The sequence below is a fragment of the Papaver somniferum genome, chromosome 3 (assembly GCF_003573695.1).
Source record: "Papaver somniferum cultivar HN1 chromosome 3, ASM357369v1, whole genome shotgun sequence".
Classification (NCBI taxonomy): Eukaryota; Viridiplantae; Streptophyta; class Magnoliopsida; order Ranunculales; family Papaveraceae; genus Papaver; species Papaver somniferum.
This window is the reverse complement of record NC_039360.1, coordinates 221,007,323-221,026,370: the sequence shown is the minus strand read 5'-3', so window position 1 is coordinate 221,026,370 and position 19,048 is coordinate 221,007,323. Positions and strand designations below refer to the sequence as shown.

The 19,048-nt window shown below is 36.2% G+C and overlaps 1 protein-coding gene across 1 annotated transcript; it reads left to right on the top strand.

Moving 5' to 3' along the window:
• Positions 1-10,113: 10,113 nt before the first annotated feature.
• LOC113362142 lies at positions 10,114-11,302 on the top strand. Its single transcript, XM_026605114.1, has one exon. It carries the CDS (start codon positions 10,194-10,196, stop codon positions 11,175-11,177), a length of 984 nt encoding a protein of 327 aa, XP_026460899.1. The 5' UTR covers positions 10,114-10,193; the 3' UTR covers positions 11,178-11,302.
• Positions 11,303-19,048: the final 7,746 nt, after the last annotated feature.

Here is a 19,048-nt window from a genome sequence, read left to right as displayed (position 1 = left end):
GAATCCCATGAAAATCCAAATTATGAAATGCCCACAAATTGTGAGGCTGGTAGTTATTGGGACCATAATCAATCCTTTGAGGGTTGCGATCAATCTTTTATAAACCCTAATGACCATGCACACATGTACCATTCACCACAATTTGAACATGAAGAATTTTGTACTCCCATGAATTTAGACTCCACCACAGAAGCTTTCAGACTCAGTGAGAAAAACTTTGCTAGATCTACATAATGAATTCAGGCATATTTAGATCAGATTTTGCTTCACCTACAAAAGGAGGAAATTCATGAGGAAATGTATGTTGTCCCTATGAAGTGTCTAGTCCCATTCATGTAAATGATGTTGAATATGAACCTAATTTAGAGGAACATGAATCGATTAATGACACCACCACTGACAATGAGGACCAATATGCATGTTACCATGATGATGATTATGAAGATTATGATGATAATGATGTTATGTTAGAAGAACATGAAAATATTGTGGAACCTTTTGGTTCAATAACATATGGATTCTCGCCCTCGACCTTCATGAATGTTCTTTCTTCAAATACTCATAGCAAATCATATGATTTTTATATTGATATGGTACTTGTACAATTGTTCTTCGAAGATGAGCATGACATAGGAATAATTGAATCTTCTGTAGACACTAATGTTAATATGCATGAAAACAAATTTGATGTGTCTGATTCCTTGAGTAAGTCACAAAATGTTATTTCTTCCGATGTTGATTTGAGTACTACAGACAATCATGATACCGATTTAGGTCTTGATGTTTTGTTCGATGAATGTGAGCATGATTCACCTATTTCTGATTTAAGGAAAGTATGTGCTGGTACTATTGGTCCTATACATGAAAATAACTTAAAAGTACCTACTTTCTTTCCTAAGTCACAGATTGAGATTATTCCACCCAACCTAGATTTGGTTTGTCACAAAAATTTTAAACCAACTATTCTGAGAGTCCCTAATCTAGGCCTGGAACTATGTGCCTCCCAAGTCCTTTTGGACTATTTTACATCAAAATACAATACTTTTAAGGAGCCAAAATTGGAATACATTTCTTTGCCCATCCCGCAAAAAGTCCATTTTGAGTTAGACCTTGTGAATCCTGCACCCCCAAAATTGCTAGATTTTGTGCTTAAAAATAAATCTGTTGAAAAATTCAGGTTTAGGGGTGATTCATTCGGTTTTTCACTCTCACTCGCATTTAAGTCCAATTTTAGTGTTTTGAAACTGTCTATGTTTCAACACTTTGTCTTTTGGGTTGATCCTCAACTCTTTAGACTGTATGTATATAGTGAATTGTTTGTATATAATCTGGTAGGTAATGTTTAGTGGAATCATATGTTTCTTGTATATATTGTGCTAACCCAATGTGAATTCAGTTGAGTTACTGTTGGGTTTTGCCTTGAATAATGGAGTTCAGAACTTGCTTTCGCCAATATCCGGTAATCTCTTTCCTTTTTCTACACTTAGCATCGTTCTCATGGTATGTGTTATAATCATGTTTATCTTTTGAAACATTGAGGAAAATGTTTAGTTTAGGTTTGGGGGTGAAAAGTAGATACTTTGATAACATGCTATAATCGAAAAATAGAACTCTTTCTTTTTGAAAAAAAAATAAAATAAAAAAAAACAAATGAAAAAATCAAAATAAAAAATTAAAAAATTCGAAAAAAAAAAAACATAAAAATGGAGCTCATTTACCTTGAAATGTTGACTCTTGTGCATGTATGTAAACATAAGGATTCTTAGTCTAGATATTTAGGCACCCTGATTCTAGCACAATTCACATAGTGATAAGAAACTTGCACGCGCACGATCTACCAATACATGTATAGCCTCATCCTTGAGGTGTTATATCGGAATTCACGATTGCCAATCACTTTAGAATACTGAACGAAACTTGACTAGCTTGTTCTTTGGTTGGTTGGGATAGAAGGTGGAGGTTACATTAAGAAAGACAACCATCGAATTTAACGGGGTGCATCAAAAAGGGCTACCTCTTGCAAAGTGTCATGTAATTTTTTGTTTCTTTTTGCTTATGTATCAAAAGAGTTACCATGTTGTAAATACTTTTTTCAAAAAAAAAAAAAAAAAAAAACGATGTATATATTCAGAAAAAAAAAGTATTTATCAATTCCATCCTCTCTTGTTCCAAAAATAAAAGAGAGTAGTCAATGTAAATAAGAGTCATGTAAAGAGTCATCTTTTGTGTTTTTGTGTTATAAGCAAGGAAGGGTGTATGCCATTGATGTACAACGCGAGTAATTGTGAAATACCTCCAACTCATTCACAATTCTCGTAAAGTCCGGACAGCTAGCTAGATTTCGACCTCGTTTCTTAGCCTGAGAAACTATCTCTTGGTGATTAGTAGTCATAACATCCGATCTTTCTTTACACATGTGTAGATACACTTTACACTCTTATCACATGTCTTTATTTGTTATCAGTGCTAGGATTGTGCCTTTGATAGCTAGATTGACATCTCCATTTTGCTGTGAGCTTAAACTGTCTTGCACATGTCACATTTCATGGAATCTGAGCTTATATTTTGTCCTAGAACTTTGTAGGTACGTTCTAAGCAAACCTTCACGAGACTTCAACTCGTCCACTAGGGACACTTAGTGGTTTAAAAGGCTTATTGCAGTCGCTAAATGCAATCGAGAGACCAGCGACAGTGGTATAGGTAGGATTTTCTTAGTTTTGTTTTACTTGAGGACAAGTAAAATTCAGGTTTGGGGGTATTTGATGAGTGCCAAATATTGTATATATTTGCACCTTTTTATTGGCATTTAACTCCTCATTTGTGCACTGACGCTCCATTTTATCCCATATTCTGTGTTTTCGTTGTTTTCAAGAATAAATACTTTTCTCAATTAATTTTGCATTTTAGGTACTAAATAAAGCCTGGTTAACTCACGGAGCGAAAAGAGCAAAGAAACGGCAAAGACTCCCGCAGAAAGGCAGCGAAGAATGATGTTTGCAAGAGCCGGATCAACTAGAAGTAGGCTTGAAGAGGAAGAATTTTCCTTAAAGAAGATATGGGCTTGGCATACCCAAGGCCCAAAACCCTTACCCAAATCCATTTCCAATATCCATACCCATTTCCATGAGAGCCGTCAGATTGGATCCATCACATCATCCAACGTTCGCCTCATCGCCGAGCATCAAATCTTGAAGCTCCTGTCAAACATCATAGTACCTAACTCCAATTTAAGCCGTCAGAATTGTTGTATCACGCATCCAATGGTCGCTGCAAGCTTGTTCCATCTTAGCCGTTCGATTCAATCCAGATGTGATCATCCAACGTATCATCTTCGCTGGACATCGAATTTGCTACACCCGCTCAACACCCTAGCACCAAATATCTTCTCCCAAAACCATCGACTTCTCCTCTTCTTCCCAAATTTCTCCTTCTTCCCCGACCAACAGACCTGCAACTCCTTCACCACCATATCCTGCCACCACCAGACCCCTATGTTCACTGCCACCATCTCCATCAAATCATTCCAAACATCTCCACCATCTCCCTAGCTTAGTTCTTTTACTCATCTCACAACCACTGAACCCTAGGTTTGGGGTGAATAAAACAACTCGAGTTAGGGAACAATTAGAGCATCATAAGAGACAATTGGAGCAGGAGGAGTAGCAGAGAAGGAAGACAAGACATGGGTCGAGGGGGAGACAACAAAAGCAGAGACGGGTGAGCTTTAACTTTAATTTTCAATGTAAACCCTAATTTGGGAATTCTGGGGAAACTGTTAAGAACCCTAATTTTGGGTATAAATAGAACATGGTATTGCGTGTGTGTGGGTAAGACTGGGTTAGCCAGAGCAAAGTCATTATAGGCCTGGACTAGCCAGTGCCCTAAATGTTACTGTCATGTTGATGTTCCATGTAGTGTTAATGTTCAACTCTCTATTTCAGTTATCAGTTAGTTACAATATGTTCTAATTTGCTTGCTGAGGTTTCAATGAAACCCTAATATTGATGTGTGTTCATTTTGATAGTATTGCTCTTGGATGTTTACAATTCTTATGAAAGATTCAACTTAGTGCATCATCATCTTGCTCTCACATTGTATGTCATGCGTACCTTGTAGTTAGGTTTACACCATGATGATTGAACTACAACTCATGCTCAAACAGGTCATCTTGATCCTTAGACTAGTTGTACTTGACTTAGACAATTAGTACTTTGGAGAAAAGCCTTAGTTGTGCTTGGTCTTTCTAGTGGGGAAACCCCTCAGATATAGGGCAGACTAGGATCTTAGCCCTTATCTGCTATAGGGACAAGAATGGTGCAGTCAGTGGAAGGCATAGTACAAGATTAGTGGTGGATTTGCTAACCTCAGTTCACTCATCTCTCTGTTTAACTTGCTTACTGCCTGTGTTACTGCCTCTTTTTGTTGTTGTTGCTCTTAATTTTACTGTCTTGCATTTTACTTCACCACTTGTTTACTTCCTTTCCTTTGGTTACTGCCTTTGTTCTCTGTTAAGCTTAGAAAATAGTTTAGGAACTTCTCCAGCTTCAAACACACACACTAGTCCCTGTTGGATCGACCCGTATTTGCACATTCTACAACACGACACCGTGCACTTGCGGCTTAACATGTAGGCTTTATATTTCTCATATTTTCTTGCACAATCCCCAGCCTACCAGGTGGGAAGGTACGCTCGACGGGTTTTTTTCAGGTGCTTGTCTCATGAAGGGAATGGAACGTCGAAGATCTGGGCTTGAATATATTCTGATTCCGGAGCCGAGGACGAATCCAATTTAAGGTGATGGTATTGTAATATCCGTATTTGACCGATAGGATTCGCCGAGCGGAATATAGATAATGGTTTTTCCTTTCCTAACACCGAGGCCCTGATGAGTTCACTTGAATGAGTTGTGGAAAAAACTTCCCAGTTAAGCGTTCTTGGCCGGGAGTAGTCACGGGATGGTTGACCTCTCGGGAAGCTGCTGCTGGATAACTGCAGTGGTGCCGTTAAAAATGCCACACTGCTGGATAACCGCAATGGATAAGTGGGAACAATATCGGTGTTAGTTGGGATACAACTAGGTATAGTTCACTTTTGCTTAGATGAGAGAGTATGCTAGGTCGTTGAGCTATATACTCAAGAGGCAAGGAACGTCTACATTAGACCGAAGCCTTTTCAGCACAATTGACTCTAGAGTTGGCAGAAAACTCTGCAGTAAAGCGTGCTCGGGCGGGAGTAATCCAAGGATGGGTGACCTCCCGGGAAGTTTCTGCTGGATTACCGCAGCGATGCCCGTTGAAAATCACGCACTACCGGATAACCGCAGTGGACAAGCGGGGACAGTATCGGTTGAGGTACGGGTCATTACATTTTGGCATAGAGTGGTTCATATCTTTTGAACTTTATTTTGTTTGTTTATTTGTTTAACACCCGCATTTTTCACATGACGCATGCTCAAGGATGCTTCATTTAAATGAGATGAAACTTCATCTCAAGATTGTATTGCGCGATTCAGGGCATGTTAGCTCAAAATATAAGTTGCACCACCATGGTGCACCATGGTGCAATACGCCCGTGAGAGGCTAGTCAAGAACTGTTTATCCACCACCATGGTGCATTCCACCCTTGATATCCTTTTTTTTTAAGTAGTAGATATGTAAATAAGAGATATAAAGGGAAAATGCATCATAAAGCTTGGCCAATGAAGCATATTTGATGCGAAAGCATCATTATACGACGTTACTTATTTAGAGAGATTCATGATGCTTAGGAATCATTGTTGTAGCGTTGTTAAACCAAGAATGCACCACCATGATGCATTCTGAAGGAAATTCCAATGATACACACGTTTTCATATATCATTTTCAAAATACCATTTGGCATATAAGGACTAGGCCTTTGCCTTGTACCACGAGTTGTCTTTAGTTGTTAGTCCTTACGAAGATGAATTACTATGGCTATTATAAAATTAATGTCTATTAATTTGACACCAATCATCTGAAAAACCAAGCTTCTTGAAAATAGCCAAAATAAAGGACCACTCCAATTTATCGAAAGCTTTGGAAAGATCCTGTTTAATAGCCATATAACCATTTTTAGTTTTAGTCTTTTTCTTCTTAAAGGAGTGAAGAATTTCATGAGTGATTATTATATTATCATGAATTTGTCTATTAGTTATAAAAGCTGACTAGTATGGCGAAATCAGAGAGTCTAATAAAGGTTTAAGATGATTAATTAAGATTTTTGATATAATTTTATACAATGTATTAGATAAACTGATGGGTCTGAAGTCATGAGGGGAAGGATGATTTTTGATTTTTGGAATTAAGGTAATAAAATTATGATTTGTCTGTTTAAGAAGAAATTTAGTTTTGAAAAAGTTTTGAACATGAGAAACTACTTTAGTCTCAACCTCTTCCCAATTATCCCTAAAGAATCCAGCAGGGAAGCCATCAGGTCCCAGAGAATTCCAAGGGGCATATTTTTAACAGTGACAAAAATCTCTTCACTGGTTGGAATGGCTACTAAAGCAGCATCAATGTCATCAATAATGATTGGTTTGACATTTTTTAAAGCTTCTTCTATGTAAGAATTACTAGGATTTGTAGAGATGTAGATATTTTTAAAGTGTTTTGAAATAAGAGTAACAACTTGTTCCCTATTTCCCAACAAATTACCCTGATCATCCCTAATGGTATGAGTTGTGTTATAGATATTCTAAGCTTCACAGTGTTATAGAAAAAATGCGTGTTTCTATCATATTGAGTAAAGTAGTCTATCCTAAAATTGTTTGTAAAAACTATTTTCAATTTCATACCAGTAGTTGCTTGGAATAATTCAAAATATGATTTCCTATATCCGACGTGTAAGGCATAGCTTGAAGTTTTTCTATCTCAGCATTCAGTCTTCCTATTGTAGTTTTTATATGTCCAAAAGAATTAATATTCCATCGAATCAGATCTTGCTTCACATTTTGAAGTTTATTAACCACTAAAAAACCAGGCGAACTCCTTACCCTTTTACACTAAAAATTATGAAGAACTCCTTTAAACTCAGAATTCAATTGCCAGCATTTAAAGAACTTATAAGGTATACACATAGTTACATGTATAAAATTTGAAAAAATTCTCGAGAAATCACTATAGATTTCACCGAGATAAGTAGTTTTGTATCTCAACCGAAACGAGACAGAGATCCGGGATTCACTACCTTTGGCATGTCTTATCCTCCTGCAATGGTTTATTAATCAAAGCGAAATTCCAATTTTCAATAATTGAATGATTTCTTTTACTTTTGTTGAACAGTTTTAACGGGGATCATTCTTATACTATATAATATAGGATTAATTTTTTTTTATTTGCATGAGTTGTATAAGCTCAGTCAGCTAAGGTTTTCTCAAAGCCCACGACAAAGTAATTCCATCTTTTACCATTTTTACTCTACATGATAATAATGTGTTTGCGATCTGAAGAGATAACTAATCAAAAAGCGAAAATAAACTCCAAAGTTCAGTTCTTTCCGAATTTAAAAAATTAATAACCATAATCAAAGGCAAGGAGAAAGAAAAAAAAACACTAAAAGTGTAACTCAAAATTATACTCCCTTCGTCCCAAATTAGATGAGCTAGTTGTAATTTGCACAATTCTTAAAGAAAGGAGTAAAATGGGAGTATATTTATTAAGTATTTTTTACAATTATACTCTTATGAATAATAACTACTAGTAAAATTTAAAAATGATTTACCTCTTAAATTATATCATGATTTTTTCGCAAATTTTACACCGTTCAAAAGCATTATTAAATATCTAATAAAGAATATAAACATGACTATCAAATTGTACATATTTCTTATAGTAACAATAATCAATTAAAATGATAGTTTTAGAGATATCTCCTTAATTAAAGAGATAGCTCATCTATTTTGAGACAAAACTTAAAACCAACTAGTTCATCTAATTTAGGTCGGAGCCAGGTTAGAATCGGCAGGCATTGGTGTACACCTACAGCTACCTATACACTTAGCCCATCTGGCTCTCAAGCTACTCTGTTAATCCAATACCATTTTCATATTAAACCGCCAAACGATAAATGGTACTGCAAAACAATGGCTATATAACTAATATTTCTTTCTCCAAGTAACGAGGGTTTACACCAAACTCATAAAGGCTTTACCCAAAGAAAATCACACACGACCACTTTATCTTGAAATCCTCTCTTCATTCATCCCATCTCACCAAAATGAATAGTAACCATTGCCCGTAAAAGCTCAAAGTAGGTCAAGTTTTAGATCTTCATCAACTCAAAAGCTAATTCTTTTTGGATTTCCAAGGTTCACTAAACCTATCCCCTCCCTACCAATGGGGGACAAACCCTAATATTTTTGATCACCTAACTAAGATTTCTTTTGACTTAAACAGTGACACGTGGCAAACACCCATAACTAGATTCAAATTCAAGTTATAGATAGATGCATCTCCTAGCAACACAAAACATTTGGACAAAAGAGGCATGTTGAAGCATGTTAGGGTTTTCCTTTAGCAATAGATGCGAATTACGTGCTTAGATTTTATTGGTGGTCATACTATGAATGGTAAGTTTGTGGTGGTGGCCTAGAATTGGAAGATAAAAAAAGGCGGAAAATTATTCCCATAATTAGTAATTTAGAAAGGGCTCAGTATTTGAGAAAAGATAAGGTTTCCTTTTTTCAAATTTCTATAATGGTGGGTGGGGACCGGGAGGGTGACGTGACCTTTTCCTAACATAGAATAGAGCTTGATTAGGGTTTTATAAGGAAGTGGCTTGATAATTCTATATTGGGAAGTAAAAGATCTGAACGAGATATCTTGTGAGTTTGTGACCATAAGGAAAAGAATACTTATAAAGGGAAAAAAGGGGTTCGCACACCGCCCCATCGTACACAACCCAAAGAAAGAACTGTCTTTGTTGCAAGGGATTCTTTTTCTCTTTTGGTTCCGTATCGGTGTTTCGCCTGTAATCTCGACCGAATCATTTTGAGCTGCAAACAAGCAAAGCGCATGAACGAAAATATTTATCACTGCGGCTCAAGCGGAATTTATATATGCTCTTGCTCTAGATATCTTAGTAGTGCTAACCTTTTTGCCAATAACAGTCCATGGGAAAAACGAATCCACTTAACACATTACATTATAGCACTAATAGATTTACCTCTTAAAATCAGTCGATTGTACAAGTGAATCCACTAAACAGAAGTCTTTGTCAAAGTTATTTTCATATCCATATATAGAAATATCATTGTGTTTCTATTTGGCCAATCAGATACCAAACACTTCCAAACACAATGAACAAAATAAATTTCTATCCACAAATATTATGATTTGATTACGCTCCCCCACCCTCACCACCCCAGAATTGGCAAATAATCGATGTTGTTTGTGCATGTCACCATCAAATTAGAATTTAGGAGACGTAATACTAAACCTAACAGAATCAACTTGGGGTCCTCGTCAAAAAAAAAAAAAATGCATGGATTTTCCAATATCAAGACCATATTTCATCATCAAACTATTGGATTAGACAAACAAATTAATTAACACTTAATAGATAGATAATCACATCAAATACACTGCATTACGACCACAATTTTGAAACCAATGACGTGACAACTAGTTTATCCTGTTTCTCTCTTATTCAAATGCACCCAAGAGAATTTAGAGAAGTACAGTATAAGGAAGAGTGCAAGAGAGGAGACAGAACATGCATTGAGGTGATGAGTCATCGGCATTTCTTTTGTTGTTTAGCCAAAAGAGAAATCAATGACTCACTGCATGGGAACACTCAAACGGTTCGCATTAAGGCCGATGCTGATTGGTTATCAAAGTTGCACAGTTCTGGCGGATCAATAGAGTGCCAGATTTCGTTTTCTTACTGCTGTTCACGTGGGTCCCGCCTTCTTTCTATTAATGTTCATAAAAGCCACGTTTCATTTCTCAACCAGTCCTGTTTTTGAGCTGTTCATATCTTTGCCTATACACGTGTCGGTTCTTATACGTGTCCTCGTTATAGTTACTATAAATATCTTCCCCCATTAATTCTCTTCCATTGCTCATTATCATCATCATCATCATCATCACGCTCAGAGTGTTTTCCGTTCTCATCTATCAATCACATATATATTCAGATTCATAAGAAGAGAAAATATATTTCTTGGATAGAGATGGACGGTAGAGGAGGTTGTTGTATAGCGAGATACGACGGGAGGAATCCGTACGATACTTCAAAGATTGATCGGATAATGTTAAGATTCCGACCAATAGCTCCAAAACCAGTTGTGAGTGGATCAGTTTCCGGTGATAAAGCGTCGGAGAAATCTGACGTGCTTATCAAAAATGGTGGTAGAACTAAAAGAAGGTATGTCAAAGATGCTACAAAAACTAGAAAAAACAGTAGTAACAATAATTCCAATTCCAAAAAAATAAAATTATTATCAGATCATCATGTTCATCAAGATGATCAAGCAGCTGTTGTTACTTTATCATTATTACCAGAAAAACCCACTGGTGAAGCATCATCTTCACCATCATCACTATCATCACTGCTACTACCGGTAAATCATCTGACTGGTTATGTACCTGCTGCGACGTGGAGCCAAAACGGCAGTAGTCCAGCTAGTAGTGGAGGGTCAGGCGGATCAGGCGGTGGTTCTGCTGCACTATCAACATCATCATCATCAACAGATCGTACGGTTGTGATTCCACAGCCAGTAAGACCAGTAGGATCATGTGTAACAGTGAAGTGTATAACTGAAACATTCGGAGATCAAGAAATAGGGTTAGGGTTTTTAGGAAGAACCGACGAAGAAAAGAAGATTAATCTTGAGAAAGACGCGTGTCCTGGATTCATATCCGACGGGTTGAATAGAGTGAGGTGGACCAACGAAGCGTATAGGAAACTAGTGAATCAAGATGGGTTCGGGTATGGCGGTGAACAGAGACCGGAAATGGTGTGGCTGGTAACGAAAGATAATGAATCTTTACCGTGGAGATGTCAAGGATTTGTTTGTAGGGTTAGATTGCAGTATACGTGTAAGAAAGAGAGGCACTCGTTGATAGTACCCTGTGATGTTTGGAAAATGGACGACAGTGGTGGCGGTTTTGCATGGAGGTTAGACGTTAAAGCTGCTTTGAGCTTAGGTCGTTAAAAGAGTTGTAACCAACCAGTGGAACACAATAGTAAAACCCTAGATTTTTTCAGTAATTGTGAATATATTCTGTTTTCCAGTTTTAGGTGTTTTTTTATGTTATATTTTTGGGTATGTTAATTAAGTTTTTACCGTTTGTTCGAGAAAAATGATTGTATGATTGTTGTGATGATAATATTTTTGTAATATCCATCGATCTCTGATCACATACAAATGAATCGTTCTACTTCAATAGTGCACTTATATATTTCTCTCTTTACAGTCCGAATATATACTCCCTCATAAACAAAAGGAGGCATGCTGATGATTAAGCGGAAAATGAGTCATTTGTCCAAAAAAAATTTAAAGCATGATTCTAATAGACGAGTAAAAATTAGTATGAGTGAAATGAACACCAAAATAATAGCAAGAATGAAATTGGATTCATCGTGTCTTAACCTTAAAAAAGAGCGAGGAGAGCGAGGTTGAAACTTAAAAGAGCGAGGATGAAATTGAATGCATTCTAGTGTAAATTAAAAATAAGAAAAAGTATTTGAAAATGGGTAGGATGAAACTGTTTACATCCTGGCTATTTTTACATTTTCGTACATTTGAATAGTATCAAATTTTACATGTCATTTTCACCCATCCTAACTATTTTTACATTTTCGTGCATTTGGATAATATCAAATTTTACATGTCGGTTTCACCTAAAAATTGTCTTTATTAGGTTAATTGAATTTTGTGATTCTTCTGTAAGCAATTTTTTAAGTTTTGTGCCCAATTTAGCTTTGTGATATTTTTTGTTTTTAGAAATTGACAAGTTAATATTTAAGGTGTAATCCTCGTACGTTTTTTGTTCGGCCAGAAATTAATTTGAGACCACGAATTCAGGCCGACTTCTGCGAATTTTGTTTACATGAGGACAAGCCATGTTTACAAGTTGTGAAGCAAAAGTGCCTACATTTTGTGTAGCAAATTGTTTTTGCTTTTAATGTGTGATGAATACTGACCCAATGAGGAGAACATAATTTGTTGTTGAATAAGCTGAAAATTGGTAATTAAATAACATAAATTATCTGAAAGAAAGCTAACATGTCAGTACATGATAATAAACCTGGCAGTCTCCCACGTACACAACGGGAAAACATAACATGTTAGACAAAGCACTTCCTTTCATACCCCGATTTCGATTTGGTACCTTTACGGTAACCATGCTCCCGTTGAGGTTTCTTCAACGCGTCATCACAACAGATACCCTTCTAATAATTGAAATCTACCAGTCAAGAGGAAAAGAAATCCTTGAAATTCTGTAGGATGTTACCTGGACCGGTGGGTAAACAATTGGGGACTACACGGAATCTTACAGGGTACTATAGAACTGTTTCTTAGTCCCATACGCCATACCTTACTGCCTTCGTTTTTAAATCTTCCAATGTTTTCGTTACAATCTTACATTCAATGTCAATCAACTGTAAGTGATGTTACTTGGTTATTATAGAGGAAAAAAAGGAACGAAAATGCTTAACATCTCAGTTGAGTTAAGAACACTAGTGAGTCCCTGCATTATAAACGACTAGGATGTCTGAACATATTAAAGTTAGTCCCATAGGGAAAACAGACAATGGTAACCAACCTCATTTCTTCACAGCATTGAGGATGGTCTTAGAGATACGCATACCAGTGAAGCAACAACGACACAAAATCAAGCAGATGATTCAGATCCTTCAAATTGAGAAGTGTATGTCAAGGTTCCTACGTCTCAAACCCTTCTTTCAAGTGCTCTCATTATGTGTAGCCCTTATGAGCCCTTATTATATGTAAGAGATCATAACAAAGCCACAGTGCTTTACGGGCAGCATACTAAGTGCGGATATCTCTACGTTGATGAAAAAAATTTGTAAGCATGCTAAGAAGAAAGAATACTATGACTCTGTAAGATCATGATTATTGAAAATTGGCAAGAAAAGTACCTCAAAGAGAACCTCCAATTTCAACTTCTTTGATAATGTTATTAATATTTCTCGCAAAATGTGTTCTAGAAGGATGTTCACCTAACGGGTGCTCCCCAACACAGCTGCTGCGTTCAGTCCTTGTTCCACAAATTCTGCACTCCTTTGATCCTCCCCCTCGAGTTCCATTCCTTCATTGCTGCTAAACAGATTGAACTCCTCTAATTCGTCGTTACTACAGGGCTTGGCGATCAAGGTCACCAATCCAAGAGAGGAAGTCATCGTTCTTCAAGAGATTAAAAAGGTTCCTCCTCCTGATTTGTAGAGGTCACAGTATCAACAGATTATGGAATACCATTTGATGATAGTTTGACTGCACGAAAAATATAGAGGTTAACTAACAAAACTTGAACCAGGGAATGTATGATAACATAATACTGTAGCCAAGCAAAGTTAGCCAATTCTTGGTCTAGTTAATCCAACAATTGATTCAGGATATTAGAATCCTTCTAGCCAAGCCAAATGGAAAAGTACTCACTAACAGCCAAACATCACATTGAGCAGCCATGAATGCTCCCAATGTCACAGTCCCGACAAAGCTACGATCATCACGAAAAGAAAACCACCTGAAAGAAGCAGATTGTATTCAAATTAATGTATGCAAATGTTTGCACAACCTCTTGGAGAAAATGTCACATATTTCTAAGTTTGAGCAGGAGGTGCCACAGAAAAATGCTTAAATAATAATCATTGTACTAAATGAGATGGCAACAATGTGCATGAATACAAACACTGACCAGATTTGGCATAGCCAGCAAACTGCATATTTTCAGTATTAAGTGGTCTAGGACACCATTACACTAAGCATTAAAAGACATTCATAATTGCAGTCACTGATTCCATATTTACTTTGGTGATCAAAATAATAACAACAAAAATGTCAAAACAAATGAAAGCAAGATTGTGCAAAATAAACTTGATCATGTAATTTGGTCGCAATGTTAATTGCTCCTATGCACCGCCCTTATCACTTAGGCATTTTTCCGAACACTATGAACACAATGTTTTTACAGCAAGTTAAAAATAGGACTTTCTTTAATGTCTTTGATCGGTATACTAACCATAGCACGATTCCAAGAAGTGTCTACACTGAACTGAGAAAGAACAGTGTCACTCTATTAGGATTAAGACAACCAATTAGAGGAGCTTCTTCGATGTTCAATGCCCTATTGGACGTATAATTGCGGGCTTGATTGTTAGTGTTAATTTTTTTGGGGACCATTGTTTTATTTTGGTTAAGACATTAGAAGTAAATTTAGGTCATCCCTTATCTAGATATTTATATTAATATCTAAATTATCCTCCTAATTAATTTTGGGTAATGATTAGTTAGTGTTAATAATAGTTACTGTAATGATTAAGTTAAAGATAATTAGTGAAATTAAAAAATCAGATGATTTTTTTTTTTTAAAAATAGAATTATTGAGAGAGTAAAGTTAAAGAAGATGAAGAAGGAAAACATGAAAAACGATGGATTTTACCAACCATAATCAGAGGAAGAGTATTTGGGTACCCAGGTATGCTTCAAACTTAGATAATGTTGATTGAATTGCTCCAAATTTTTCAAAAAAATGTAAATTTTTAGAGTAGATTTGGGCTTGTCCGGTTACCTTATGTGAAGAACAGGTTACGGAACTCATTTGAAAGTGTAATTCGGTTACTTTTTCCAAACACGCAGGTTACCGAACTCGCTCTTTAATGGAGGTCTTTAGTCGTTTGGTTAACAGACATGTTACCAAACTTTGTTTATAGGATTTACAGAGTCATGTTCGGTTAGTTCGCAAACTTTAACGTGACAACATATCTAACCGAACTCCACATGTATGCAATTAGTGAAGAGTTCGGTTTGTCAAAAAATTTTGCGAACAAACCGAACATAGTGGGACAAATTCGGTTAAATCATAACTCAACATAGTGGGAAAAATAACACAGTTCGGTTACATTGGTTTTTTTTTTTTTTTTGTATTATGGGTAGAGTTCGGTTACTAACTAGTTTTAGAACTTTTTGCGAACCAACCGAACAGAGTGGGAAAAGTTCGGTTGAATGAGAACTCAACATAGTGGGAAAAATAGCACAGTTCGGTTACATTGGATTTTTTTTTTTCTTTTTGTAATATGGGTAGAGTTCGGTTACTAGATAGTTTTAGAAATTTATGCGAACCAACCGAACTCGCAGTTCGGTAACATAATTTTAAATCCTATTGAACCGCACTGTTCTTCCTTTCAGGAAGTTAGGTTAAGAAACTAGGATTTTTGTGAAACGCGTCCTAACCGAACAAAGCACTGTAACTTCCATATGAAGCCCATTTTGATGATATCTATTCAATTAAATGTAATGGGGAAGAAGAGAAGAACATGAGAAAAGAATAATTTTCAATTGAACGAGGAACGTCAAGGAAAGAGAGAAGAAGAAGAGAATAATTTATATTTTTTCAAAACTAAAATATTTCGATTCCCCTCCTATTTTTGTTTTTGATTTTGATTTTGATAATAGTTTCATTTAGATTAGATGTATATGATTAGATTTATATAGTTATTAGGTTAGTTTTAATTTAAATTAAAGTAAAGGGTAAATGTGTATTTACCTAACTTTAGGACACCCCTTATAAATATAGGGAGATCGGCCTAATAAGACCATGGTCCCTAAAAAATCATTCTTATTTTCCAACTGATTTCGTGATTAAGATGAACAAGCAAGCCGACACGAAGAGGATCCATTAGAAGTAGATACAAAGATTGAATTTGGGCTACGATTAGTGGTGGTTTTGTTGAGCATCTCAACTGAAAGATTAGAATATTGGGCTCAATCGAGTGGGTTTTGAAAAATGGTGATGGTGGAGAAAAATCAGGGAACCGGGGTCCAGCGTGAACTGAATTTTGATTTGATTCCATGCACAAATCAAGCTCCGTCACGGCAACATCTTGGTTTTGTTTTTATTTATATTTTCTATTATTGGGAATGTCATAATGATCTTGATTGTAATGTACTAGGGAATGACGCGTGCTGTAACGGCACGGGCTATTCCACAGTGCGCGATCTTCGATTATGACACGTATACACTTATACTAAAATCCGAGTTTAACACCCAATATACATTTCCAAAAGATATTCCCAAATAATTGTTTCATGAATCATCAGCCGGACGGAGTTTCAAACTTCCGAAAACAGTGTAAGTATCGTTATTACTAGATGACTGCTAAGCAGTTGGGGGCTGACCAAGAAAAACATATGACTGAAGACCAACAAGTGATGCCAGCATAAACATAAAATACATTTATAAAGAAAAACACAGGTTTGAAAATGAAGAAACGAGAAATAGAGAACCAATAATTTTCACACTCTCTCCCACTGTAGAGGTAGGAATTCGAACCCATAATTATTTAAAGGAGTTGGGATGTAGTCCCCAAAAAAAAAAAATGAAAAATGACCTTATTGTATATTATTGCTTTTGATAATTGTTGCATCTAGATGACCAGTGACACAATGACTGTATTGCTTACATCAAAAAGATGGGGGCTGTAAATAACAAGGCTGAATTGGAGGCCCTAGAAAAATAATTGGGGACCCCTAGCTACAGGAAAAAAATGTTCATGAAATAGTAATTGGGAGTTATCCCTTATCCCCAACTTTTTTAAATGGTTAAACTACCCCGAATCATTAGTGATAATTAATTTAATTAATTATTAATTAGATTAAAATCAGATTTAGGGATAAAATTTTGATAATTTTTTTTTTGTGTTTTTGTGTTGTGGAGAGGAAGAAGTTGAGTTTTTGGGGGATTCCAGTAGAGGAATCATATTGCTCAAAATGAAGGAACCAATCCTCAAAATGAAGAACCCGAAGCTCAAAACAATCAGGTAAACTTCCTATACTCTTCAAATTGTATGAATGATGCCCCAAGTGGTCGATTCATGTATACTATGCAACTACTCAGAGTGAGGGTCGTTAAGTCGAGAGGGTAATAAACGAACGACTCTAAGGAGTCGTCAATTACTTGACACAACCTTTGACGACTCAAACCTGCAACTTTTGCAGGTTATGAAAAATCGTCAACCAAGTGTGATATAATTGACGACTCCAACTAGTTAGGTCATATAGAGTTGTTAACTTAATATGTTTAGAACCCAACGACTCTAAAACTTTTTACTCTCTGAAGGTGTTACTCTTAGGGTCGTTAATTAGGCATTCCTATATATTGACGACCCTAGCGAGCCATTTCATAGATTAAGGGTCGGCAAGCAAAATTTATAAAACCAAACGACCCTTCAACATCGTTAACGATTTCAAAAATTTGACATGACGACCCTTCAACATAGTTAACGACTACAACCATTTGACATGTCGTTAGTTTAATAAAGGGGTTGTCAAACAAAGAATCGTTAATGCTTTAGAAATATATTGACGACCCTGTCACTATTTGGGACAGAGAAGTGGTTCTGCATAAGACAAAGTCGTTCGTATTTAAAAATGGTCGTCGAGAAGAATCGTTAACGATTTAGAAATCCCTAGACGACACTATTCTAGGGCAGAAAACTAGATTTAGGGTCGTCATCTACTACACCCTAATGGTTAACGATTTTTCATCAATTCAACATGCATATCAAAAATCGTTAACCAATAAAAAACCGTGGTTAACGACCCTGGAACTGTAACTGCAATTTTGCAGTTGAAAACCTAACTTTTCAATCAACAAATCAAATTAAAACGCAAACCCAACTTAGATTAAGGAGTTTTAGTTCACTTACGACGATGAATCAGTGAGAATTTTTTTTTCTCAGAAGTCGTTAATGGAATGGAAAACAGTGGCAGAGAGGGAGCGGAGGAGAAGAAGACTGGGAGGAGAAGAAGTTATTAGAGAAGGGTAAAATAGTTATTTCACCACCATTTTGGAAGCTCCATATATCTTTTGGTGTGGGTATAAAATGTGTCATGGCTCCCAATTCAGCCTTGATGAATAAGCCGGGTGCTGGCCTGGTTTAGGACAAAATCTAAAGAGCTTGAGACAAGTTTCCCCGTAACATAACTCAACATGGGGAATGTAGACATTTTTTTTTTGTAACCATAAAAATAAAACGTAATGGCTATAACTCTGTGATCTCTTTTAATTAGAAACTGATAATGGACATCGTCCGGTCAGTCAAGCTGTTGCTAACCCGTGAAATCCAGCTAGATGAAATTGTTGATGGTCAAACATTGGTTGATAATAGTGGACTATGAATGTCCAATGGACAATAACCATGTTGTCCCATCCAGATTTTTTACTTCCTAAAAAGATAGGTTTAAAAATACCAGTTTGGGTCTTCCACCTGTTTCTCTAATCGACATTGCATGACACACAAGTGTAAGCAAAGTCTCGGAAACAAGTGTAATATTGTGGTAATTCATTGAAACAAAAGGGAAACAGAAGACTACACGTAATGTTGTCTTCCTCCAAGAACTTTTTTTGATGAACATTACGTTTCTCCATCACACAGTTACTGAAGTTTATTATTTTTTTCATTATGCCAAACAAGGAAATAAAACAAGTATGTGTAATCACAACAGACATGTTAAGGTCAAGTGATTACTGTTCCAAACATAATTATTCAGCTACTTCTGCTTCAAGAATCCATTTTTGATTCGATCTTGAGATGGTTGTGTTGAGTTTTGATTTTAAGGAATGGGTTTGTGATTTTGATTCTTGGCTGAACAAAGAATGAGAGAAGAAGATGATCAACTCGTTTATTAGGATTCAAATTCTCTGACCGTATTGAATCGGCACTGACTCAGCGACTCGGAACTAATAACCAGGAATCATCGTCTTCTTCGGTGAAACAGTATGGTGCCCTGTTATTTTTTTCCCAGAAAAAACAGATTTTTAGGTGTAAATTTGTTCGAAT